At 39.6% G+C, this 26182-nt stretch overlaps 2 protein-coding genes across 2 annotated transcripts; one reads left to right on the top strand and one right to left on the bottom strand.

Annotated features, from left to right (window-relative positions):
* The first annotated feature begins 3426 nt into the window (after positions 1-3426).
* LOC108895070 (integrin alpha-6) lies at positions 3427-12848 on the top strand. Its single transcript, XM_051072509.1, is given in 27 exon segments — positions 3427-3524; positions 4881-5005; positions 5098-5219; positions 5534-5613; positions 5696-5966; positions 6383-6502; positions 6741-6954; positions 7062-7261; positions 7496-7584; positions 7710-7837; positions 8196-8285; positions 8376-8440; positions 8575-8699; positions 8978-9112; positions 9259-9380; positions 9499-9598; positions 9600-9653; positions 9890-9961; positions 10036-10115; positions 10212-10286; positions 10422-10530; positions 10617-10793; positions 10886-10987; positions 11535-11645; positions 11859-11963; positions 12230-12350; positions 12561-12848. Coding segments are annotated over 27 exon segments (3072 nt in total). The 5' UTR covers positions 3427-3449; the 3' UTR covers positions 12566-12848.
* Positions 12849-12921: 73 nt separating this feature from the next.
* Positions 12922-26169, bottom strand: gpc2 (glypican 2). The gene is made up of 11 exons (XM_018693737.2): positions 25295-26169; positions 23426-23584; positions 22185-22319; positions 20567-20742; positions 20344-20424; positions 19874-20039; positions 18975-19105; positions 18066-18212; positions 17344-17480; positions 16082-16254; positions 12922-15914 (listed from the first exon to the last, which is right to left on the bottom strand). The coding sequence occupies exons 1-11, from the start codon at positions 25494-25496 to the stop codon at positions 15637-15639; spliced, it is 1785 nt and encodes a 594-aa protein (XP_018549253.1). The 5' UTR covers positions 25497-26169; the 3' UTR covers positions 12922-15636.
* Positions 26170-26182: the final 13 nt, after the last annotated feature.

Raw genomic sequence — 26182 nt, 5'->3', positions numbered from 1 at the left:
GCCACCACAAAAGTGCACAGAATATGCTGACTGATGCAAATCTTCACTTCATGCAGGTTAATGTTGTTATGTGGAACACAACTTGGTCATACTGTTCAGGCCTTTTGAATTTGAGCTACATGTTTCGTAACCCATCATAGCCTGAAACACAAGTCACATTACAGTAAAACAACAGTTCATCTAGCACTGTTTAATATTACACAAGTACAGTTTCTTACATTCATGTTTTATTTATTTAATATACAACAGCTTCTTCCATGCTGCATGACTGCGGACTCTTAGTTGTGGTTTTAATTGGATAGCATTAGCAGTCACTTCACTGGAAGAATGTAATTTGCCATAACCCTGTAGATTTTACCACTCTCCATGCGGACTGACCATGATCCCTCACTGGCTTCCCACCTGCAAATAACTGTAACAGTGTCATACATCAAATGGACGAAACATTACCAAATGTTTAAGATGAACTGATTTGGTTCTTTACTTTTATCTTCACTTCATGAGAAAATCAATATCCTGAAATTACTGTTATGCTGGGAACTATGTCATAGGTAATCGTCTAAAGATTTCTGGGGACTTCTAAATGGATATTCATCCTTTTAGAAGTCCACTTTCCCCCATAGGACAGTAGATCAAGTTAAAATGCTGAGAACTCCTTTTGAAACAGAGAGTAAGAAATGAATACATACAACTGTGAGACACCCTACTGCTTCCTCACACCTAAAAGCACCTCAGGTAGCCAGAGCTAAGCTTTGATGATAAAAGCTTACTGTTTACACGTCCGTTGGTGGGCCTAACCACTTCAGAGAGGATATGTCATCTTGTCATCTCAGGAACTAAGAGAGTAGCAAGACACTGCCTGCATGTTACATAAATAGAGCGGGGCTGAAGTCACACACTTCAATCTGTCTTGTCTGAGAAAAATAAAAAGAAAGAATAAATACCACTTATTTACAATGGTTATACTTATGTTTTCCTTATACTTGATCATCAATTATCCTGTTAAAATTTGAATATCCAACTTTTCCCCATGTCATAACAGCACAAAATGTAAAGCCTAGCATATTTTATCCTGTACGTCCTTGTGTAGAGCAGCAATAAAAAGTCATTAGGTAAGTAAAGATACTGCATTTTTCATTGTGCAAGAGATGATTAGTGGTTTCTCCCCATAATTACAATACTGAAAATAACATCTATTTATGGACAAACAGGCCTTGAGAATAGTTGTTGTATAATAGTTGTAATAGATGATAACAATAGATGTTTCACCTGTAACTGCTCAAAAAAATAGTTTGTCTGAACCAGCAAAGGTCTGGTTTGGTTTCACAGTACTGTGGTATATGCACGTCAGTGCCTGTGAAAACAAGAAGTGAAGCCACATGCAGTAGCTGAACTGCAAGATATAGGCTGTGGCTGGCTATTTTTCTGCGTCTGACAGACCGCTAAGCATGTTTACTCAGAACATACAAGACTTTGGGCATCAACAGGATATGTAACTAGGTATGAGAAGCCTCCGCGGGCTAAATTTAGCAACACCAGTTAGTTTTGAGGTCCGCCTTCCTGGATGTGCATTTGTTTAGTACAAATCAATATACAAAAATATCTGTTTCTAACCACTCAACCCCATGCAACCACTTTTTAAAAATAGAAGACTGCAATTCCTCTTCTAACCTAAGTTAGTATAAAAATCACTCCAGCCTCTCAAAATCTCCCATGATCTCTTATAGTTAAATATGTAACAATTAAGCAACTCAGCGTCGGGTTCACAGACCAGCAGATGTTTGTCTTGTGTGTTGTTGAGCAGATAAGGGAGGGGACAAGACCCAGGCTGAATATGGACCTCATCAGAGGTGGGTGTGGGGCACCAATCTTCAATCCAATCTTCAAACCAATCAAACTAGACACTGAGTTTAACTAAACAAACATATAGCTTTCAACCCAGCTCGTGAAAAAAAAAATTGCTTTCGTGCCTAGCTTTCGATGAGAGGTCAGATGCCACTCTCATGTCTGAAGGATAAATATGAAGCCACAGTTAGCTCAGATTAACACAAAGACTGGAAACAGGGGGAAACAGCTAATCTGTCATATTTACAGTACAGACATGAGACTGATTTTGACCTTCTCATCTGACTCATGGCAAGAAAGTGAAGAAGCGTATTCCCCAAAATGTTTCTCATATTTCTTTAACTTCATTTTATCACTGCTACTATTCTAATTCCACGCAAAAATGTTTCTGAAATAATATAATGTAGGGTAAATTCATTTCATAGATTTAAGATTAAATGTATACTTATTTATTTTGTGAGATTAATTTCAAGTTTTATGAGTCTATGGATGAAAAGATGAAGGTTGCATGACTGTGAACCTAAAGGTCAGAAAAGCAGGCATGCAAGCGGAAGATCTATAGTTTCAGTCCTCTGCACTTTTCAGGGACAGAGCCACATCCGCAACTACTGTGGTGTTAAACCTCAAGAAAATAATGGCTCTTAACTGTTGTATCATAGTGCAGGGATGTGTGTGTGTGTGTGTGCGCACGTATCTATTTCTACAAGCTGTTATTGTCAAAAAATAATAATCTAATTTTATTATATTCCACTTGCTTCATCGGAAAAGGATTTTGAAAATTTTAGCTACTCTGAACTAATACTAAACGCAAACACTACAAAAGCCAGGTGGATTCACACTTCATTCTGACCACACAACACACTGCTGTTAAATTTCATGCATCACTGTGTGTGTGTGTGTGATCTGTGTGTGAAAGCATCAACAAAGAAAAAAAAACACATATTTTTCACTTATTTGACCTGCATTAACCATAAAGACTTTGGGGATCAGTAAACATCTAGTATGAGATTCTGTTATATCAGTTCATCATGCTCTCTCTTTTTTAAGCAGCCATTAGAGAGAAGCAGGAAGTCATACAGAGATTGGATGCGATGGCAACAGAAAGTATGACAATGTGTCATGAATCTTAGCCCACCAATTACCCTGATCTTGTTTCTTTCCAAGCTAAACACTACACTGACTCATTCATTGCTTAGTTTCATTATAAATAACGTGTTGTGTTGGTTTTTAGGGTCAGCCGTTATCAGTGAGTCTACAGTTTCCTGTTGTTTGAAACTTTTTCTGCTTCCTTTCCAGAGTTTTACTAGTTGATGATGATCAGCCAAGTGCAACCTAACAAAGGCATGATTTCAATATGTTTATTTTGTTGCTGTTCCGCTTAATATTGAACCACCACATCATCTGGTGACCAATACTCTGGTGCCACCTGGTGACTCATGATGCATTGCACGAAAATGTTGTGAGAAGTTTTCTACCAGTGTGTGGCAGGGTTTGTTGGTCCACCTTAAATGTCAGTCCACCTTAAGTCTGATTAGGTTCAAATAGGCACCAGGTGCTGCTCCCTCACTCCTATATAAACCAGGCAAATACTCTGGCTGAGAAAGATGCTGTTCTTTGTTTTATTCCCCTGTTTTAATGTTCAAATGTTGTCTTCTCTTGCCTGCCAGCATGTCCTCTTGGTATGTAGGATATACTGCATTTTTACAACACTGCAAAACAGAAGGTTTCTTTGTTGTTTCTTTGTTCAGAGGTCAGTGACTGCTCTTTCCCTGAGTGAAAGCTGATTGAACACGCTTGGTTACTGTTGAGGTAAAACATGTATGAGCATTCTTCAGTATCCCCTTAGTGGTTCTTATCAGTGTGTAATTGTCTTTTGTTCTTTTCTTGCGGTGCTAACTGCTTCTTTCGTTGTCCTAGGCCTGAGCTGAATCCAGCTGATTCTGTTTGCCTGCTTAAGCTGGGGCCTAGTTTAGTAATTAGACCTCTTCCCTTGCTGCATGGTTGAGTGTTTGCTGTGTTTGCATCTTTTTACTTTTGTGAACATCATAACAAATTTTAAATTAGCTTTTTGTGGGTCTTCCTAAATTTCCCTCCTGGCTTGGTAGACTGTGATCCCGACTCTAATAAAAGGGGTTGTTTTTATCCTTGGAAGCCTGGTCTCTGCTGTTCCTTCTGTCCCCAACCCCTGGACTCCTGCTCTGTGTTAAGAATAATCAAGGTTATGAAGGTTATATTAAGAAATGTCAAGCATTTTTGTTTTGCAGAGACAAATGATAATGATAATGATAATGATAATGACTGTCAGTCATCTATGGTGGATTACAAGAAAGTTGAAAGTTAAAAGCAAAAATGCCCAGACCTAAGAAGTAAATTGAATACTCTAACAAGTTACAAACTTTTAGGGTTAGATTTGTCCCCTAAATTAATGTTTTTAAGAATAAATACAATAGAATAGATTACAATAGAATTCATCCTTGACAGATTAGAGGGCATAAATCTTAAAATAAACTAAACAGAAAGTGACAGTTTTGTTAACCTCTTAAACCACTAAAAATGAATCCATTTACTGTTGCTCAGTGTGAAAGAATAAAGGGCTTTTTCTGAACAAGAGGTCATCATGAGCATTCAATAAATCTCAGAGAAGACTGTGGTTTTTGTTGAAAGGCACCATTACTTGATCTAATTCTGTTAATGTTCAGCCATGATCAACGTCAATGCACACTCAACAGAAAAGAGATTGATTAAGCAGGAATTGGTTAATATTAACTAGAGTTATAAACTCATAAAATTTAGCAGTCCAGCTTTATTACTGTAAAGATAAATTTCTCACCACCACATCCTGTTTGTGTCTAGTATGCGCAAGCAAGCACCTGTTAGGGCCATTCCCTTTTCTGTAAAGGTTTACACTTCCCCTGTGCTCTCAGAAAGCAGGGGTATGAGATAGAGCAGGGGCATAAGAAAGAGCAGGTTACACATTTTAATCACTGGCAAACTATTGGCACATGGTGTATCTGTGGAGTGTTTTGCACTTTCAGACCCTTAATGTTGCAGCGTTCAACTTGGACACTAAGAATGTGCTGCAGAGAAATGGAGATCCAGGAAGTCTGTTTGGATTTTCTGTTGCCTTCCACCAGCAGCTGAGCCCCACCAAAAAGAACCTGTGAGTGAAAATAAGTTATTTGATTTAAGTTTGACTAAATTAGATCAAATTCTGTGCCTGTGTCTTAGCCACTGGAGGTATTTTCCCCCCAGATTGCTGGTTGGAGCTCCACGATCAAAACACCAGAACCAGGTGAATGTAACAGGTGTTGTCTACCAGTGTGATCTGAATGCAACATCTGAGCGCTGTCAGCCCATTGAGTTTGATAATGAAGGTTTGTTTGACTATTTTATCTGGAATTGCATGAGTTATCTTAGTATGTTAGATGCGAAGTAATCAGCGGCGGGAAGTAAAGTGCATTTACTCCAGTATTGTTTCACACTGAGGTATTTCTTTATATTCATTTAATGCTATTTTGTGATTGTATCCTACTACATTTCAGAGGGAAAGCTAATAGTTAAAAGCATACTGTATGATAAGACTATGAAATAAAATCCATATCAATCCACAATCTGAGTGCTTTTTCTGCTCAGTGTAATTGTATCAACATTGTTCCACTCAGTGAGTTCAGCTTGTTTATTTTTCTAGTGTTCCTCAATAGTAAAGACATAAACGACCAGTGGATGGGAGTAAGAGTGACAAGTCAAGGTCCTGGTCAAAATGTAATGGTAAGCGAAACACTGCACACTGAAAGAATGAAGTCAGAATAGAATGAATAAAGTCAGTAATTTGATCGTACTTCCCTTTTAGACCTGTGCTCATAGATATCAGCAGTGGTGCCCGAACCCAAGTAAGGATGTCTGTCACCTGTTGACCGGTCAGTGCTACCTCTTGGGAAATGACCTCAAAGTGGGGAATGAAGACAGGTTGTGGAGGAGGGTGGTCTGTGATAAAAAGCACCTAACCACTCATCAGAAGCACCATGACTGGTTTGCATACTGCCAGCAGGGTCATGGAGCATCTTTTGCAAAGGACAACAAATCAGTGTTGTTTGGGGCACCTGGCGCTTATCATTGGAAAGGTAAAATAAAACTTACAGCTGCAGCAACCATGTACATTATATATTAACTTAGTTTCCATTTTTCTTCATCTTCCATAGCATTTTATGGAACTAGGACAAAATAAAGGTTTACAATTAGTTTTTATTTTTGTGGAACTGCACTTTGGAAATTTTATTTTATTTTTTTTTTTTTTTGTTTGTTTGTTTGTTTTTTCCTGCAGAATAACCAATGCCTTTATCTTATCCTGTATCTTGTATTTTATCAGCACTAATTAAATCATCATCACTTGAGTTGTTTCGTGGTTGTTTTAGCCCAAATTGACATTGACAATTAGATTTATATGGTGAAACATAAAATGTGATAAAAAGTGTTTTTTTTTCCCGTAGCATTTGCAGCAAGTGTTATTCTGGATTTTGTTTTGTGATGCTGTTCACAGGAATTGTACGAATGGAGCTGTTAGACAACCTGGGCATTGCGAGTGAAAATCCTAGAGAAACTGGGGATATAGGTCGCTTTAACACGGAGCTTATTCCTCTGCACCGAGACAGCTACCTGGGTCAGTTTTCTGGTCATAGTCGATTAGAACATTTAACGTTGCATCTTTCTACATAAATCTACTGGTAATTAAATGAAATGAATGTAATGAAATGCTTAAATGTAGATATGTTTATCAGTAGTGCAAGTGCTCTTTAAAGTAATTTCAGTAGTATCATAAAAGTATTATAAAACCCTAACATATTAATCCTAGAAAGTGTAACTTTCCACTAAACTGGCTTAATTTCTTCACTGTCTAGGATTCTCCATTGATTCTGGTATGGCCCTGATCAGGAAGGGTGAGCTGACAATCGTATCAGGAGCTCCCAGAGGAGGCTTCAGCGGTCAGGTGACATTTCTTAGGGCGGATCCAGCAGCAAAGAGAAATCTGCTTGTGGAGTTAGTCCTCTCTGGTCCAGGACTGGCCTCCTCCTTTGGCTACGATGTGACAGTGGTGGATTTCAATGGTGATGGGTAGGTCTACTCAAGAACTCAATGTCTATTAAAACCTAAGCTCAGAAATTTCAAATCTATGTGTAATTGTGTAATAGTATAATTTTGTGTAATTTTGCTATGTGCAGATGGGACGATCTTGCTGTAGGAGCACCACAGTTCTGTGTTAAAGACGACGTTGAAGTTGGAGGAGCAGTCTACGTCTATATCAACAACAAAGGGAAAAACTGGAAGGATGTTGTTCCAACACAGCTTCTTGGAAATAAAGACTCCATGTTCGGCATCGCAGTGGAAAATATAGGAGATATCAATCAAGACGGTTATGGAGGTTGTGACATTTTAATATTAAACTTATCACCTACTGACTAAAATGACAACTGGAAAGTAAAAATATAAGCCTGTTTTGAATTCAAATACTCAAGTTTCACTTTTTTCCACTCCAGTTTTTTTTTTTTTTTTTTTTTGCAAAAAGACTTTAAGGTCATTATGAGAGCACCGATAATCTGATGTCGCCAATTTATCCTGTTTCCCCACTTTGTCTTGATGTTAATGTTGCTGACAGATATTGCCGTGGGTGCACCTTATAGTAGTTCTGGTCGTGTATATATCTACTGTGGATCATCAGATGGTATCCACAAAAATGAAGCACAGGTGAGGTCTGTGTGTTCATTATGAAAAGGTCACCATCTTAATTTTTTATTCATTTTTTTTATATGTTCAATGGAAAGTATGGACCTGTAGCCTGATATTCTATTCTCACATTTTAACCTCTTCAGGTTCTCTCATCAGGATCCCAAAACATTCATCTGTTTGGATATTCTCTGTCTGGCAACTTGGACATAGATGACAATCAGTACCCTGACTTGGCTGTTGGATCTCTCTCAAATTCTGTTTTTGTTTACAGGTAATTTTACAGCTACATCTACCCAAAGTTGAAGTTCTGTGCTTTAAGTTCACAATAAATTCTTATTCTAAATATCAAGGTTAAATATTGCCAAGATCAGAATCACAGATTAAAACCCCATTTTCTAGGTTTCATTTTAATCCTTTTCCCCTTTCTTGTTGCGTACATGTTCAGTTGTTTTTACAAACATCTTTCTCTTTACCCTTTTCACAATATTTACTTGCTTTTTGAGTTTTGGTAAATTATTTCTGGATCTAGTTTTGCATCTTGAGAAGCGCTGTGTAGACTGTGTTTCTCATATTTCTTACAAACCAGTGAGTTTTTTCAACCAATTTCATTTTTGTTGCCTCTGTTACAGATCAAGGCCAGTGGTCAGTGTCAGCATCTCTCTGCAGGTGACACCAAGTAAAATAGATATCACAAAGGAAAAGTGTGGTGAACAGACGTGGTAAGACATGTACAATAACACAAATTATAACATGATCTAACTGAAAACTTGTTGGTCTGATCCAGTGACCCTTTGTACAAATCTCTGAAGTTATTTTATAGTTCAGGCATGCTTTAATTACACGGCACATCTGGCATCATTCAACCCCAAACTGAGTGAGTTTCCTTTAAGCACACACTGAATCTACAGTTTTTCACCTGTATTTTGTAGCATTTAATGAGGCAATGTAGCAGTAGTAGTAATGGTGTAGTATCAGTAGCACTTATAATCTCATATGTTTCCCATGTAGTGCTCAACTATACTTTTAAGGCTGATGCAAAGTCGAGGGTCAACTTCTGCGGCTCACCTCAAGGAAAACTGGAGCTGCCAGGACAAAGGACAAACGTCTGCACTGACACCAAGCTGCAGCTCCAGGTACTGTCTCATTGGCTTTTTTTTCCTTTTCACAAAAGACATTTTGACATGTCACAGTAAAATAGCACAGGTGTGAATATTAAAATTAATGAATTTAGCTGCCAGTTTCAGTCCTGTTTGGTGTATGCCGTCTCACTGTTTACTGGGACAGAGTGCTTGTTATGTTATTAGTAACACCGTCCTTTCCTGCCATGTCAAACCAAAAGTGTGTTCTGAAAATGGCCTGTTATCCCCCCATGGCAGCACACATTATACCAAAATAAACTCTTCTGTTCCAGCGTGATATCAAAGACAAGCTGCACAGTATCCCTGTCTCTGTCACTGTGTCTCTGTTGAACTCCAGTCAAAGTGCAGATCTGCCCAACGTTACTCCGGTCCTCAACTTCTACCAGCAGAATAGCACTGTCTCAGAGGTATGAATGTGTGTGTGTCTGCCTGTTTGTGTACCTCTTTGTTATCAAAGCTGTGGGAATTAAAGATGTTGTGTCTGTTTGTGTTGGAGACCAGGCCAAGTTATGTAGTTTAAAGAAACAATTTTTTGATCTGTTGTTTTTCTCAGATTATCCTAATAAACAGAGGCTGTGGCAGCGACAACATCTGCCAAAGTAACCTTGAGTTGCAGTACAAGTTCTGCTCCAGGCAAACACAAAATGAACAAATTGGTTTCAAATCACTGGCCCGGTAAGGAAGAAATGATAAACCAAAAGTAACCAAACTCAAAAATAAAACAAAGCAATGCATGTCAACAAAACCTATATTTCTAAGTGCATCCTCACCTGGGATTATGTCATGTCTCCAGAGAGGATGGTGTAGCAGTCATCATCCCCTCTGAAGAAGGCATAGCCTTGGAGATAACTGTGACAAACAGAAATGGGGATGATGCACACCAGAGTCACTTAATCATCAAGTTACCCAGATACTCTTGATTATTCCTCTGTCTACAGCAAAGCAGCAGTGAGTATACAGAAAGCTTGTGGTGGAAGAAAAATGTATCAGAACATTTACTAGTGTGGTTACTGTGAAATATCAGCCGATGATAGTCGATTTTTTTGTTTTTAATGTCTTTTTTAAATATCTTTATATATATACATATATATATATATATATATATATATATATATATATATATATATAATACACACACACCATTGGTAAATGTGCATATACCATCTGTATATTTGCATCCACAGGAGATGAATTGTACAGGCAAAAGAAAATCAATAGACTGTGAACTGGGAAACCCGTTCCAAAGAGATGCTGAAGTGAGTAACACTGTTCAGTTTACTCCATGTCACCATCTGCATGTGTTGTCTAATAACTATTTTATTCCCCTCAGGTTACTTTTTATGTCATACTCAACACATCCAACATTTCACTGAGTACAACAGACGTCAAAGTCACCCTGCAGCTTGAAACGTAAGTGGACTGAAAAGAGAGAAAACTGGCACCAGTTATCAATCAGTGGGCTGTACGTGATCATGAATAAACAGGTTTTCTTATTTCCTGATGTAGGACAAGTAATCAGACCATACAACAAGTTGAGGCAGTAGCCAAAGTGTTTTTTGAGCTGGTGTTACAAGTTACAAGGTACTGATTGTTGTTTTTATTGTCATTTAAAACTGTGTTGCCATTATTGTTTGTTGTTTTAATCTTCATTTCAACAGAGATATGAGGAAATAACACAAGTATATAATGGTCTGTTTGTTGTTTGTTTGTTTTTAGTGTAGCCAAGCCTTCCCAAGTGTTGGTTTCACTTGGTGAACGCTTGATCGGTGAAAGTGCCATAAAGTCAGTAGATGAAATTGGACCCTCAGTTCAATATAAATTTCGGGTGAGATGCCATATGTTGCTACTTTATTTATTTATTTACTCTCATACAAACAGGTCCAAGGAAATTGATTCATTTCTGTTTATCAGATTAAAAATATGGGCAGACCGCTGAAATCTTTCGCCAATGTGTCATTAAACATCCTCTGGCCAAAGGAGAACTCAGTAGGAAAATGGCTTCTGTACTTGACTCAGAACACCAGTAAAGATGTACAGTCTGTCTCCTGCTCACCTGTAAATGAATTCAATCCACTCAAACATATAAACGTAAGAAAATACCTCTGCCTTTTATTTTATGGTTTAAACTTTAATTAATGCCTGTGAACCACCTATATGACTTGATAATGTTTTATATCAAGGGTTGGCACGAGCCCTCAAGGAAAAGACGTGAAGCTGAACATGAAGCCCTCTCTACCAATGGGTTCCCATTTTTTCCAACAAAAAGGAAATTCAAAACCTTGGTAAGAAATCATTAGTCAGAGATCCACACAGAAACTGCCGTAATGCTTTCACAGGTCACCCAAGTCATTAGGATTTATCACCTGCGGACCATCAAAGTCTTTACAAAATTTCATTGTGAGACTGATAGTACCATCCCTATGGAGCCATGTCACTAGTGAGGTTAGGCTTTCCAAACAGTCATAACCTATTTAAAGCCATTCAGTGCAGAGAAGTGGAAAAATGAATGTTTAATAGGTTAATTTTGTGCAGAAATACAGCAACTTAGAGGTCAAAGGAACACAAAAACGCATGGTCTAGCAGCTATTCTGTATCAATCAACATAACTATTATGAAGTTCAAAGGTCTGAAGGACCAGTGTGTAGAATTTAGGGAGATCTACAGGTCCACAGTATCATATTCATGTTTTCATTTGTGTATAATCACCTGAAACTAAGAATTGTTGCATTTTCGTTATCTTAGCATGAGGAGGCAAGAAAAGACATCAGCTCCTGTTCATCTGTGAATTTGTTAGATGTGACCCCTGACCTGTTGTCCTCTCCTCCTCAGAACTGCTCAGATGGATTGAAGTGTGTGGAGATTCGCTGCCCCCTGCTGGATCTGGACAGTACTGCAGCGATAATTCTGCATGCACAGCTCTGGAATACCACTTTTACTGAGGTTATACAACTTCTGTAAAATACTTCTCTCCTTCTCTCAAATGTATGAGATACATCAGCTCTGACAGATAACAGTGATAACAATGCCTCACTTTAGTTGCATTAGGAACTGACTTTTAGGTTTGTGGCCTTTGTTGTCTGAAGTCTGTCCATTGTTATTAAAAACTATAAAGGTAGAGGTTACTCACTCATATATTTTGCCTCTCCCATTCAGGATTACAGCGATTTGAACTATCTTGTCATTGTTGTGAATGCTACCCTCAGTTTGACCAGCTCTCCAGACAATATTAGACTTAAACCAGAGAAGCACGGGACACAGGTAAAACAAAATGATTTTGCTGAATTACTTGAGAAAACTTTTGTTTTTAGACATTTTACATGCCCCTTGGGTTTAGAGAATGATCTGATAATATTGAGCTCCTTCACATTTATGTAACCAGCTGGTAAAATGCAAGTTCTTGTAATCCCGCTATCCATACACTGAAATCTTTTTTTATCTAGAGACATACTGGTGATGAAGAGTTTATATTATTCACCTGTTAATGTGTCTCAAGACTCTCACTCAAATCATGTCATTATTCAAAGGTAAGCCTGACGGTGTTTCTTGAGCAAAAACACTTCACCAAAATTGCCTGGTCGATAATCCTTCCTAACAGTCACTGCTTTGCTCCTGTTGTTGGCAGTGTTTGCCTTCTTGTGGTGGAAGGTAAGAAGTTAGATTAATCTATAATAGCCTTTTTGTTTGTTTGCTTGCTTTTTGAAACCTGTGGTAAACCAACTCTGCAAGAATAACTGGTAAAATATTAGTGTTTACATATTAGTGTTTTCAAAAGAACATATAATATCTGTGTGTTATTAATGTACTTTACATAGTCACAACACACATACTAATTGTCCTTTTTTGTGTCCTTGTCAGCATGAGTGCATCAACTGCCTCACACATAACAAGAAGCCCTCGCATGATAAAGATCCAAACAAAGAGACTGCTCCTCTAAAAGCTTAAAAGGAGAAACCAAGGGCGCCCTGATGGCTCAGTGGTATGAGACACATGAACACAAGACACTAAGGTTTTGATATACTATCTACTACCAGTGCAGAATTACATGACAGTATGTGACCATTTGTAGGGACGTATTTGATACAGAATTGTGCATCAAGTGTGTGCATTTTCACTCAAATTGCAAAGATACAACTGAAATGCTTTTTTTTTTTTTTTTTTTTTTAGAAACCTCATGTTTTTGGATGGGAAGGGAAAAAAATTGAACACATCAATAAAATAAAATTTTCTTCAGTTTTTTAATGAAGCAGAAAATATCACTTGTTTGATACCAAAAAATTCTTACGACAACATGAAAAAAAGTTGTGCTATACTTTCACCATGACGGAATGTGCGAGTAGTGGGAATGGATGAGAGGTTGTACTAAAGAACAATTTACCTGAAATTGAATGGAAATATTGCAGCCATCACATCCTGGTCTGACTGCTGATCATCGAAAGCACATACAATTACAATACTGTTGCTCTTGAGATACTGTGAAACACTTTTTTTCATTTGTAGTTGTGCAACATAACACTGTGCTTGTGGTGAAGTCTTGTACATAGTCCCTACTGTCTTGAAAGAGTTTCATTCCAAAATGAGATATCCATCTTTGATTGCTTCAATATTTCACTGATTATTTACAGAGGAGTGCCACTTTAGAGGATGAGATCATCTTTGTCATATAATGAGTGATAAACGTTATATTTTTTGACAGAAATGGACATCTTTTAGAATGAAACCCTTCTCTTGCTATTTTTTGTATTGTACAGGTGCAATAATCCATTTGACTACAAGTGAATTTCTGTAACAACCGCAAGGATTTTTTTCACAATTTCCTCATTCAACAGAAATGTGTCTTATTACAGCATCAATACATTCTCTTTATAGGCTTCATCTCTGTCTCTGTTCTCTTTTGGGATCCTATCAGTCAGCTTTCTTGTTTGAAAAACAGTTTTACATTTTGAGAAGTATGCTTTGTGTATTTGCTTTCTGTACAAAATCAGGAACTGTAGCCAGTTAGCTTAGTGCAGCATAAAGACTGGAAACAGGTGGGGAAACAGGCAGCAGGTCGCTCTATCCAGAGGTAATAAAAATCTGCTGACTTGCACCTCTAAGGCTCACACGTTGTACCTAATTTGTTTAATATACACACAAAAAAAAAATACACAACGTAGTGTAAAAACTGAAGTTCAACATTGTAAGGGATTAAGGGTTATATCTGGGCAAGTTGGTTGTCTGACAACTGCTTCCAGCCAAGAAATAGTCTGGCCATAAAGTCAACCTGCCATAAAATCACAATCTGTTGTGTACAGATTAAATGAGATATAAACAAGGTTCGTTAATGTGTAAACGTTAACAGTGCTAGTAGGCAGATTTTTACCTTTGGATGGCTGAGCTATTTCCCCATTTCCAGCCCTTATGCTAAGTTAAGCTAACCACCTGCTGGCAGTAGCTTCATATGTAGCATACAGGCATGGGTATCAATCTTCTCATCTAACTCGCAAATAAGAGTATTTCCCAAACTATTAAAGCCCACCCTCCTCTTCCTTGCTGCACATGAATGGCCAACTCCTCACATCCTTCCTGAAAAATCTTTGACTTTATCTTCATCAAAACACATTCGGCATTTGAAAATTAGGAACCGCTGTCTCTCAGTTCTTGACAGCATTCATCTCTCTGTCAACATTCAGTCCAATTTTGCGTCACATCATGAGCTCACTCACTGTTTTCATCATCTTTTGTTGCTTTTAGGAAAAATAAGTAGAAAAGCACACTATTAAAAAACATCCCAACGTCTTCTCAGCAGAACTGTAACTTGAAACCAGAACATATAACAAACAATATAAAACCACCATACAAACAAACACACACATTCACACAAGTTGCTCCTTAACAATCTCTGGTTGAGACAAAGAAAAAAAAAAACGTAGCTGGTCTTGTGACCCAGTTTGATATGATAATTAACTGTTTTGTCATGATTGGTTTGATATTCAAAGTGACTGGTTTGCAAAAAAGTATCAATAAATAGAACTTGATTTTCCTTTTTTACCAGAGAAAGTTAAAGACTAACACTTCTTTTAGAAGATAAAAACACTCAGCCTTTGCCTTGAAAATCATAATAACAATAAAAGCAGTGAAATATAATATTACAAATAAATTAAAAACATCAATATATTACATTAATTAACCCCCTGTTAACACAAGTAACCCAAAATTACTTTGAGCTTCTAGGTACATTCAAAATAAGCCCCTTGTTTGGTTTCAAGAGTCGTCCTGACTTTTTTTTTTTTTTTAAATTCCCAAGCCAAAATATAGAGGTTTAATTGAGCGATTAAATTAAATCTCACTACTTCCACAAGATGAAAAATTAACAAAATAAACCACAGCTAGACTGAAATCAAATCAATTACATTAATCAACATAATTTTTATGAGAACGGCAGCAAACAAATGCACTCAGATCATATCAGCTGCTCACCGAAACTACACAGTAATTAACTGGCACGACTAACCTCTATCTCACAGACCAACAAACCATGAGACAATCAGCTCCATCGCTCAAATACGTTGCTAATTCACTCGCCGTTGCAGTACTTTAGTTCCCCTTTCTCAAAGACTTCATTGCACCAGCACTGCACACTGTTCAGCATCAAGACTCCAATAGGTAAAACATCTAACAAATGGCACTGGAAAAGGGTAGTACTTATTAATTAAGTTGTTTATAATCATCACTGTCTAGTAAAGCCTCTTTTGTGGCTTGAGCAGTCGGAAGAATATCCACTTTAACTTATTTATTTTGTGCTGTAAACAGGGTTTTGGTTATTGCTAAATTAGCCTATTTTGTTTTTTATTTTTCTGCTGGTGTAACCAAATGGAATGACTTTCTTTTCTTCATAATGTGCTTAAGACTCCAGCATGACAGAAAACCTCCACCTCCAGACTGTAATAACCAGCTATCTCCACATGGGGGCAACAGTGACCACGAAAGGCAAAGACAACAAAGAAACCAGGGAGAAGGTGAGCCGGCTGGTCGCCGATCGAACCCGCCCATGGCCGTTGTTCTTGTTCCACTTGGACCCGTTTCTCTCTCGGACTCGAGGAGGCTTTGCGGGGTTGGAGACCGGGTTACGAGGGGGTTTGTTGTAGGGGGGAGAGTAAGGCCCATAGCCTGGCCAATCATCATTGTACCTCTCACCATGATCTCCACCACCTGAGCCACTGCCCTCCTCACCTGGAACAAGGGAAGAGAGATTTCAGACTGACGTGCAGCATCCATACATCCAAATGCAGGGTTTAAATTCTCCTGATGTTGTTCCAGGTCCTAAAAATCACAGCTCAACTAATACTCCTCTTAAGATATACACAGATATATAAATCCTGCCGATCAGGAACACTCACTGTCCATGAAGTCCACGTCTTGTCCGTTGTGTGCGTGTTTCAGTTTGTTGGTCACCACCCTCAGCTCCATGATCAGCTGTCTGGTCCTCACATCTGGCCTGGCAATGTCCACCTCCACCTCGGGGTTGTTGATCTGGCTGACTAGCCCGTCACCTGTCACGTCTGGGAGGTACCTGAGTGTCAACACACAGAAATTCAGTGATAACTTTATAATCACCTGGAGTATATATTATCTTAATCAGGGTTTGTGTGCTCTTGGCTGGCTGATGCGAAAAATGTCAGCAACAGGTACGCTTACATTCAGGAGTCAATTCATTTTTAGAGATGGAGAGTGTATAGCCAAGCCTCAAAGGTCAGTGGTCAGGTCAGGTCTACTTGTGTAGAACTGTGTTCAGTCTCCAAGGCTTAACTAGCTGCTGGATGCTCAGTAAATCCCTCCAAAATCTAGGATTACCTGTTTGTTAAACTGCAATATCCTGTTTTCTATTTCTACATGTGTTAAACACAAAAGATGCAAAAGCTGAGTGATGAAAATGAGTAATGAATAATTGACTGCAGTTTTCAAGTACCTTGACCAACACTGGTTAACATTTAGCTTAGCATCAGCACAGCTTTACAGAGCTGCTAGCTTGGCTGTAGATATGTTGTCTTGTTTTTAAATTAGCTTTTTTGTTTGCTGTTTGGGTTCTTTGTTGGATTAAAATTAAAATATTGTCTTAAAACTATACACAAGAATGGCTAAATGATATTTTACCATTTTATAATGAAAACAAGTTCTAAAATTATGTTATTGATTAATTAATGTAACTAATTAAGTACTCTAACCCACAAATTTATGATTGTAATTTCAAACATTTATACCAGCTGCTCCAGCTATACTGTTCTGGCTATAGTGATTAAAGCTGCTAAGGTGGGTGTACTTTTACATAAATCTGTTGCCTAATGCAGCTGGAACATCATAGGCACAAAATCATCCATTATGCAGCCTTGTTTTCCTGCCTTTGTACCTCTCTCTCTCTCACTCACACACACACTCACACACACACACACACACACACACAGAGAGGACTATGCAGGACTGTATCTGCGTGCATAAAAGCAAGCAGACCCACACAGAGAGCATGTGGGTGACTGGTGGTGGCAAAATTAAATAAACCCAGTTCCATCTGTTGCATCCGTCCACCTCTGTACCATCGCTCACTCTCTGCTCCTCCTCCACCTCCTCCGCCTCCGCCGAACCCCCCAGCTCTGATCACACTCACCTCCCCCGGGTCTGCCCATTCCAGCAGCGATCCTCATTAGTGACGTCGGCAGCTATCTTCTCATCGTTGCAGATGGTGTGTGGGAGGGACACCCAGAAGCCCCGCATAGGCCGCAGTCGCTCCTTCAGCTCCGTAACCTGTGTGGAGGTGGGAAGGAACTAGTTATGACTCAAACCTGATAAAGTATCCTTGTTTAGTATGGCTGGCTGGAGGAAGCATATGGAAGCTGCAGTGCTGACGTTGGACAAAGTCATAAACTGACATGACACTGTTTCTGGGTCAGTTCTTAAACCACATGTCTTTTCTGTTTTATAAATAGATATTAATAACTGCTATCCTCTTCCTCTCGCCTCTGCTCTTGGTTTCATTTATTTTCTAGCACTTCTACCTTGCAAGATCACTCCGTGTTTACAGGAGTACTGTCTGGGCCCTGACTGCTGCACTCTGTATTATTAGTTGCTTGTTCCAATCTTATTGTACTCTCATTTTGTCCTCTCTTTGCTTCTTTCCAGTGGCTGTGTCTGAATCCTGATACAGGCAAAAAGCAAACATTTGGACATTCTTAATTGCAGTTTTAACATAAATTTACAGTGGCTTTTAGCATCTTTCAGCTTGTTGTTTTGGTTTTCTGACCTGTACTTTAACATTTTATAAGTTCAAAGCAATATCTATTCTTAAGTAGCTTTTAAATCTAGCTTAAACAGCGCATGTTTCTTCCTCACCAGTCGGTCCAGGTTGGTGCCTGCAGCTGTGGTGGGTTTTTCTTCAGGACTGTAGGTGCGGAAAGGTCTCCTGTTTCCCCCTGACTCCTTCGGTGAGCGTTTAGACCGTCCTGGAGTTGGCCTGGGGCTTCCACAGCCCTGGAACACCTGAGGTAAACAACAAGCAATGCAACATCAGTGTAAACAGCAGAGTCACAAGACCACCTACCATAATTTTAGTAAAAGTTTTCCCATTGTTATGTAATAACATAATGACATATCCACCTTCAGATGTTCATACAGTGATACACTGATAGTTATAACATTTAGAGCAAGTAAACAAAGAAGCTGTTTCTTTTGCTCTTCATGAGCCTGTCAAAATGTTTTCATGTTGTTGTTATATTAGGCCTAGAAATGTTGCTACCATTTAAAGCTTGGAAATAAATTAATGTGAACTGAAACTTCCAAGATAACACTGATATCAACCTCCATACTCACACTCTGTTAGAGAAAAACAGCAAACACTCAAAACTGAGCTATAAAGGAGAGAGGAGCTGCCTGTTCCTTAAAGCACAGCTACCACAAACCAGGAGCTTTTCTGTTCCTATCGAGATGTGGGTGTCTCTCTGGTGGATTAGCTCCTGGGACGCCTGCCATGTTTTAATCATACTGTGAGGCTGTCATGCTCGCCATGGATAATTCCTGTCATTTTTACTGCATGTTGTCTCATTAAGAAGATTAAAATTAAACAATAATCAAGATTATAGCATTGACTTGTAAGAGTGATATTTTGAAAACGCTAGATGATGATTTTTTTCACAAAGGCTCAGTAAATACAAGACTGTGTACTGTTTCCAAATGCTGGGAAAGCAAAGAAAACGCATCAGTGTCCATTATATTTCTCCTTTTTATATCTGCTCTTGTTCTTACCTTAGTGGAGATGGTGACACTGTTTTCCTGCATGTGCATGATGGCCTCTGACACTTTCACAGAGATGGAGTCAGCTGCGAGCTCCATGTTGAACGGCCCCTCCAACTTCTCTGAAACCTGGTACAGAGCATCTGATGAAGGACAGAGGGAGAGACAGAGGGAGAGACAGAAATTGAGATGGAAGGGTGATGAAGTTTGCTATAACCACATTCACCCAAACTCTTCCTATCAGGTTATCCAAGCAAGAAAATCATCTGTTGTTAGCCTATTGTAGACCCCGATAAACATCCAGACAATGGCTTCCTGTGTCTCTCAGTGATAATGATGATTTATGTGATCAGGGAGATCAGGAAGCAAGCCATCGTGATATAAAGAGAAAAGTATGGTGGTTGGAGAAAATGGTACATGAGGGTAAAACAGATTTTGGGTGCAGTAGACATGGATGGAGTGATGAAAGGTGAGAGGAAGCACTGCACATGAGAAGAAAGAGAATGCAGGGAATGTGTGGGTCTGATGAAAGGGGAAAGGAAACACAGGAAGACAGATAAATTGAGAAGGAGCAGAGAAGCGTGAATGATTAATGGAGGAGGAATTCATTAGGGGAAAAGGAAGTGGAGAGTAAATGAGCGACAGGAGCAATAAAAAGGATTCTACTTGTCGGTATGCTCAATTTAATAATGATAATAATCAAGAATGTGGTTAAATATCATTTGGGCCATATTGTCTTTTCTCAAGGATCTAAAATCACTAAAACCAAAGGTATTGTGGTAAGATATGGTTGCTTTAGCTGGAGTACATAATATACCTAGTCCAAAAAAAAAAAAACATGATGCACCTGACCCTTAACACACTTAAAAACAAACACATTAGGCTGTATTGTTCATCCTACCCTCACTCACCAATGAAATTGTTCCACTCTGTGTCCAGGTCGGCCTGATTGGCTAAGCAGCCCTTCATCACATTAAGGCACAGGGAGTGGCAGGGCCGCATGGAGGGCATGCCTCGACATAGTGGGCAGTACCACTGGCGCATCAGGCCACGCACACACTCTGAATCTGCAGTCAACTGAAAAACAAAGCAGTGGGCGTTATGGCAGAAAGGATGAATAAGTAAGCATAATATTACCATTAATATGGGAACATTTACTACCAAGATTTCTGTTTTTTGCTCTGAGTTTGATTTGAGATATTGATAATCACCCTGATAATTTAATTTGAGCAAACAGGGTTAAGGAACAGGATCACAACTGTCCCTTTATTTTGAGAGTAATTGATTGAGATACATTATTCAATATGAGCATGTAGCTCCAGTGAAGTGCTAAAACAAGCAGATACTGAAGAACACACAACTAGCAGCAAAAACCAGTTACCTTTGTTGCTTTGTTAACAATATCCCGACCAGTAGCCAAGCCCTGGGACAGTGCTCTGGCTGCAATGAAAGCCCTGGACACCTGAATGTGAAACCAAAGAGAGATCAGTCACAACTCAACAAGGTCTGTCATTCCTCATAACTGGAAGTAAAGAAGTACAAAGCCATGTGTTTTCTGAAAGTGTCCATATCAGTACTGTATTGTTTTATCACAAGGCACACACTTGTACTCGCAGTTTGCGTGGCACGTCTCCAAACGGCTGCAGCTGCTCGGCGTGTTTGCTGACACACTCCAAATAGTCCTCACTGAACTGATACTGGGGGTTGACCAGAGAGAAGACCCGCTCCACCAGTCTGGACCAGAAGTCTGACAGAACCTCTGTCAGACTCACACTGCCCCCTGAGGACAAAAGAGCAACAGTGAGTACCTGTCTAAACCACTATAACCTCTTATGGTGTGCTACTGAAGGGCCAGGTTAAAGGAAAAGTCATTATCAGCAGATGTTTGTTAACCAACCAAACACACTGCAAGCTACCTTTTCCCAAATTAAAGAAATAAACAGGGCTATTTTGAAGAGAAATAACGAAATACACACTTAAGAATAAAGCATCTACAGAAATTTCTACAGACTGCTTCAGTATTAAAGTGCTCAGGTCATGTGTGCATCCCACGCAGTGCCTCCTGCCTGACGGCTGGGGGATGTGCATGCAGTTTTGAGGTTTTTCAAGAAAGGAAATACAGATAAGTGTGAGATAAATATACCTGACTTTTGCTATTCAGCATTGTCTACACGCACATGTGGGAATCTTCTTTTATGGTTGACTTATTTCTTTATCTGTAAAAAGTTCTACTACCCTGTAACAGTAGGACTACTTTCATTGATGCAAAGTGGTGCAAAATACAGTCATCAAATTAAATGAAAGTGGACAAAAATTAGTTCCACTCACCACTACAATAATATGTTAATAATACAACATGATATGTTTTGTGTGCTGCATTATTTTTCCTCATTTATTCATGTAAATGTGCTTGGGTGCCTGTCAGCCTCTGTACATTTGACAACTGGCAGACAGATTCTGAATATGCAACTCTCCAATCTGTAGTCTACTATACAGCCTCAAATTAGCCATCCATGCTGTTTGGCAGACAAAGACAGGTTGACTAAGCAGCAACAGCCTGCAGATAGACTCGCCAGCAAGCGGCTGTCATGCCAAAACAGAGCGATCCGGAACAGAAATAGAAATAGTCTGGCATCCGTGGGATTCCAATTCTCTCCCTCTTTTTTCTCTCCAGTTCTTCTTGGCATTTCAGTATTCCTCGAAAGACAATACAACCTCTGTACTGCTGTGGATTTACCACAACAGGGGCACAAACTGATAAAACCACAGTAAACTCCCAGTGCGACAAGGAATCATCACAGCTCAATCTTTAACCAGACCACCAGGTCTTTGAAAATATTTCTCTGTAGTCATTCATTCGTTGTAGCACTGATGGAGCCCCGTGAGTGAGAGTGTCTGATGAGAGTCAACAGCAGGAAGATAAACCTGGGTTTTAAATACTGTGACTAAATTGGCTCTTTGCCTGTAACAATTCAGAGTGGAGACTGACAGAAAATATGGGAGGAGAGTAAGGAGAAAAAAAATGGGGGGCCCCAGCTGGAATTGTGGACGTTGTGATTACACGGTATGCATCTCAGACCACTAAACCACCAGGGTGCCCCTAATTTTATTGATTTATGTGGCAAACCCAATCTAACTGGTGCCACTTTGCAAAGACCATTAGACCATCAGAGTTTCTCTGTTTGAAACAGGGGCTGAGGTGGATTAGGTCACTGAACCAACCAGAATAATATCTGCGCAGCTCCACAAACAGCTCCTGGAAGACATGCACATTCTGGGTGAATAGCCGGCCGTAGGTCTTGGTAAACATCTGGTTCATAGACTTCTCTGATAGGTCTATGAGCTCTCTGAAGAATTCTGCAGAGAGACAGAAAAAGCAGATCAGATATGAATCTATCACCCACCTTCTTCTCTTCTAATATCTTAGCCAGGTTTCTACGTAGGCGCTCAGTCAGCCTCCCTCCCCTCCCTCCCAGACTAACAGCTCATAGGGACAGTTACATCAGATCCTGCACACTGGTAAATAAGTGTAACAACGTGTACTTTATTTAAAATCCATCTTTAAGACTCATACGCAGTCTCCCACTCCCTCAGCATTTTTAGATGACTCATCACATACATTATATAAAAGGATGAGGAGGGAAAAGAGGTCATAGCTGTCCACAGCAGGTAGGTGGAGAAAGTGTAAATTCAGCTGCAGGTTCGCAGCAGCCACAGCACAGAATCTGAGACGATGTGGACTAATTCTCTCTCTAAAATACAGATGGTCATTAAATCTGTACTGGTAGGTTTCTAGATTTCCACTCCATCAATTTTACCCATGAAGGTGAGTTTACTGGCCATTAATAGTCCTACTCAGCCTGTGAAAACTATTTTATAATGTCCTCTACAGATCTGGAGGGAGCTTTGTTAAGCTTAAAGAAATTATCTCAGCTTCGAGTTACAATTAAAGCCACCTTCCGGTTACATTTTGTACGATACAGTAGTTTGGGAGTGATATTTGAGCCTCTGCTGCTTCAGTTGTGACCGTTTTATAATCTGTCTCCCCAACTTTATGAAACTGCAATAGCTGTCATAGTCTGGAATATTCCTTTAATGTCAGCGGTTCTCATGCATTGATTAAACATAAATATGAATCATACTAGGATCTTTGCAATATGTATGCAGTGCAATGCTTTTAGCTGTCAGAGTCAATTTTGTGCCACAGATATCTGACCATCTGAGAGGAACTGTGCAGCAAGAGATCCTGAATAAGTTTTTAATCAGCTGTCACTCAATGCTGCTAACTTGGTATACAGGGGAGGGCGAGATGAAGACGAGCTGAGTTCAGTCTATGCTTCTTTTTTCCATCACATGTAGCCACTGTGGCTTCAAGAAGAAGAATGATATTTGAACCAATTTCAAACCAGGTAATGTTTCCATTAAATATAATAACTGTACAAGCTTCTGAGTCACCCTCTCACCATCAAATCTGCGGTGTCTCTGGGTGAAGGTGGTCAAAAGGAACTGGCTGTTGTCCTCGACGGCTCTGAGGAAGTCCCTCTCGCTCTGCAGGGCCAGCGTCTCTTCCATCTGACTGGAGCAGCAGGTGTAGTCCTGAGGACAGAGGCGCAGGTGCTCACCTGGAAAGTAAAACCAGGTCAGCTGAGAAACTTATGAGGATAAATTAGGTTATTTTGGTTTAATCATGATGGTTTTGCTTTGAATCTCCATAGTGAATCATGTTTTCTAAAGCACTTATAACATTAAAGGTGCTATATAAATAAAGTCATTATTATTGCCTCAACAAAAACCTAAGACCTATTCTCAATAATGCCTGTAGTGCTATCACCACAACGAAACACGTTTTTAGAGAGTCAATTCCTCCACTCATCAGTATGTTATGTTACTGTGGGGAAATCTTATCAAAGATAAGCTGGTGATAAAAAATTGTAATTTCCCTGCATGAATTATTCAGCTTCAATCTGTCTTTCTTTGTGCGCTCAGGTTGGGTCTTTGATATGTCAGAGGTAATGATATGCAAACGACAACCAGGAGGGGGAAATAACACACAGCATTCAGAATGTGGTAAAAGGAAGGTTTGAATTCTTTGTTTCTCAAATTTTACATCCGATATGAATATTACTGCAGTTAACAGAGTCAAAAGTCTCATTCCCAACTCCACCCTTGCTGATGTTCCTCTCTGCCTCTTTTGTTCTCTCTGTGTGTCTCACTATTAGCCCTCTCTCATCACTCTATTTCCATTTCTAAACTGCCTCTCTTCATCCTTTGCACTACCCAGCCATCTGCTCCCCTGGCCCACGGGACAGTGAGCCAAGACTCAGCCAGTGATAGCCCTCACACACACATACACACACAAAAATCAATCAATACTGCAGTTTTCTCAGTCACTCTCACACATTTTTTGCAGACTTACATTTTAATATTTTAATATTGAAAGCTTCAGGTCTGTCTGAGGGCACGCGCACACACATCATTGTTTCCTTTTTTAATGCTACACCTCCAAGTAGGCTACATCCTCAGCTACTCAAGTGCTCCATAATTTGTTCACATGGTCAGACATTCATATTTTAACATTTTCTCCGCTTACAATCTACCCTGCTCTCTCCTCCTTCTCCTCCTATCCCACCCCCATCACCAAAAACTTCAAATTATCCTAAATCCAACTGTTTGTAATCCACATTATATCTTTTCATTCAGCAGATAAGATTATCAACAGTGAACAGAGCCTATGGGTATATGCAGGGATTTTACAGTGGGCCAGTAGGCACAGACTAATTAGGGGCGAGGTTCTTTGTTGCACCGGTGTTGGCAATTTGCTCATCCCCTTAATCATCCTATTTAAACCGCACAGAGGGGAGGAGGGGGCGGGTGTAATTTGTTTTAAACCACCCGGCATCGGTTCTCTTGAGGAAACTCACCATGATATTTCCTACAGTGACTCTCTGGTGCTTTTTAGTGAGTTCTGAGTCACCTTGTACTTTGTTATATCACTTTCCTGTGGTGGTTCGCAGCATGTCTGTGGTGTTAAATTGATTTTTTTTTCTGCTAGAATATTGATATAACGCTCACATAATGATTTGTGGAGTGTCTGTGGTGCTGGCCAGATAATTTGTGGTAACGTTTATATGCATAATGATGTTGTAATCCCTGTTAAGAAAATCTAGAGCATGCAACGGACCTACATCTATGCCACATGTATCTTATTATAAACTTGAATTAGGCACATATTTCTTTACATATGATGGGATTGTTCTGCATGAGTCCCAAAAACTGTTTCATTATGTGATTCCCCCCCCTACCCTCGCCGCAGGCTAGGTGCACAGTCTTACCGGAGATTTGAGTCAGCGGAGCGATGTCTGTGCCGTACCCCTTCTCCGCGTACACCTGCCGGGTGTCGGCGCAGCTCCTCCCCGCAGCAACCGCGGGACTCCGGGACACCGACAGGGCAGCGACCGTGCAGAGCAGCACCAGCAGCGGGCACCTGGGGAAACATAGCCGGATATCCATCCTCACCGCAGGACTCAAAAGCATACACCAGTGTAAGGGGATGGGGTTTATCTAGCCTGAACAACAGACTGTGGGTGCAGCAGTTTATAAATGAATGAATGAGTGGCCGGTTTAGATGAACGCAAAAGTAAAAAGAGTAACGGTGTCCCAAATCGTCAGTCTTTTAAAGCGATCATAGTTTTCCCCGATTAGTGTAATGAACAGATGCATCCGGACTTTTATATCACACATATGTTCCCATCGACCGTGTCCACTTAATTTGTCCTTCCTGGGAGATCCGCTGTTGTACGTAAATGTGAAGGGAGTGTGAATGGGGCACTCCCGTTCCTCCGCATCATCTAACAGACAAACCCCGTCAAACACACGGCAGTTAGCAGGATAAGACCGGAAGTGGTGTTATTTTCAAAATAAAAGCGAAGACATGCGTATCCTTCTTTGAACAAGGCGTTTTACATAAGCTATAAAAATGCACTCCAAGATGTAAAACAGTTAAACAGCACCACAAACTATGATCTCTCAAAAATAACTGTACAGTTGAATCAACGCTTCTCTAGAATATTTTCTACACAAACTAATTATAGCCTTATAACCTTCAAGGTATGATTGTTGTAATAGACTATAATTTTAGCTAGGTGTATCTAATAAACTGCTAACTGTGTAAACTGCTTTTAAAAGAAAATAAAATGAAAGGCAAAAATACGCTCAAATTC

Source organism: Lates calcarifer, linkage group LG8 (assembly GCF_001640805.2).
Source record: "Lates calcarifer isolate ASB-BC8 linkage group LG8, TLL_Latcal_v3, whole genome shotgun sequence".
NCBI classification, from domain to species: Eukaryota; Metazoa; Chordata; class Actinopteri; family Centropomidae; genus Lates; species Lates calcarifer.
Note: the sequence above shows the minus strand (reverse complement) of the source record. Positions and strands in the feature narration are given on the sequence as shown.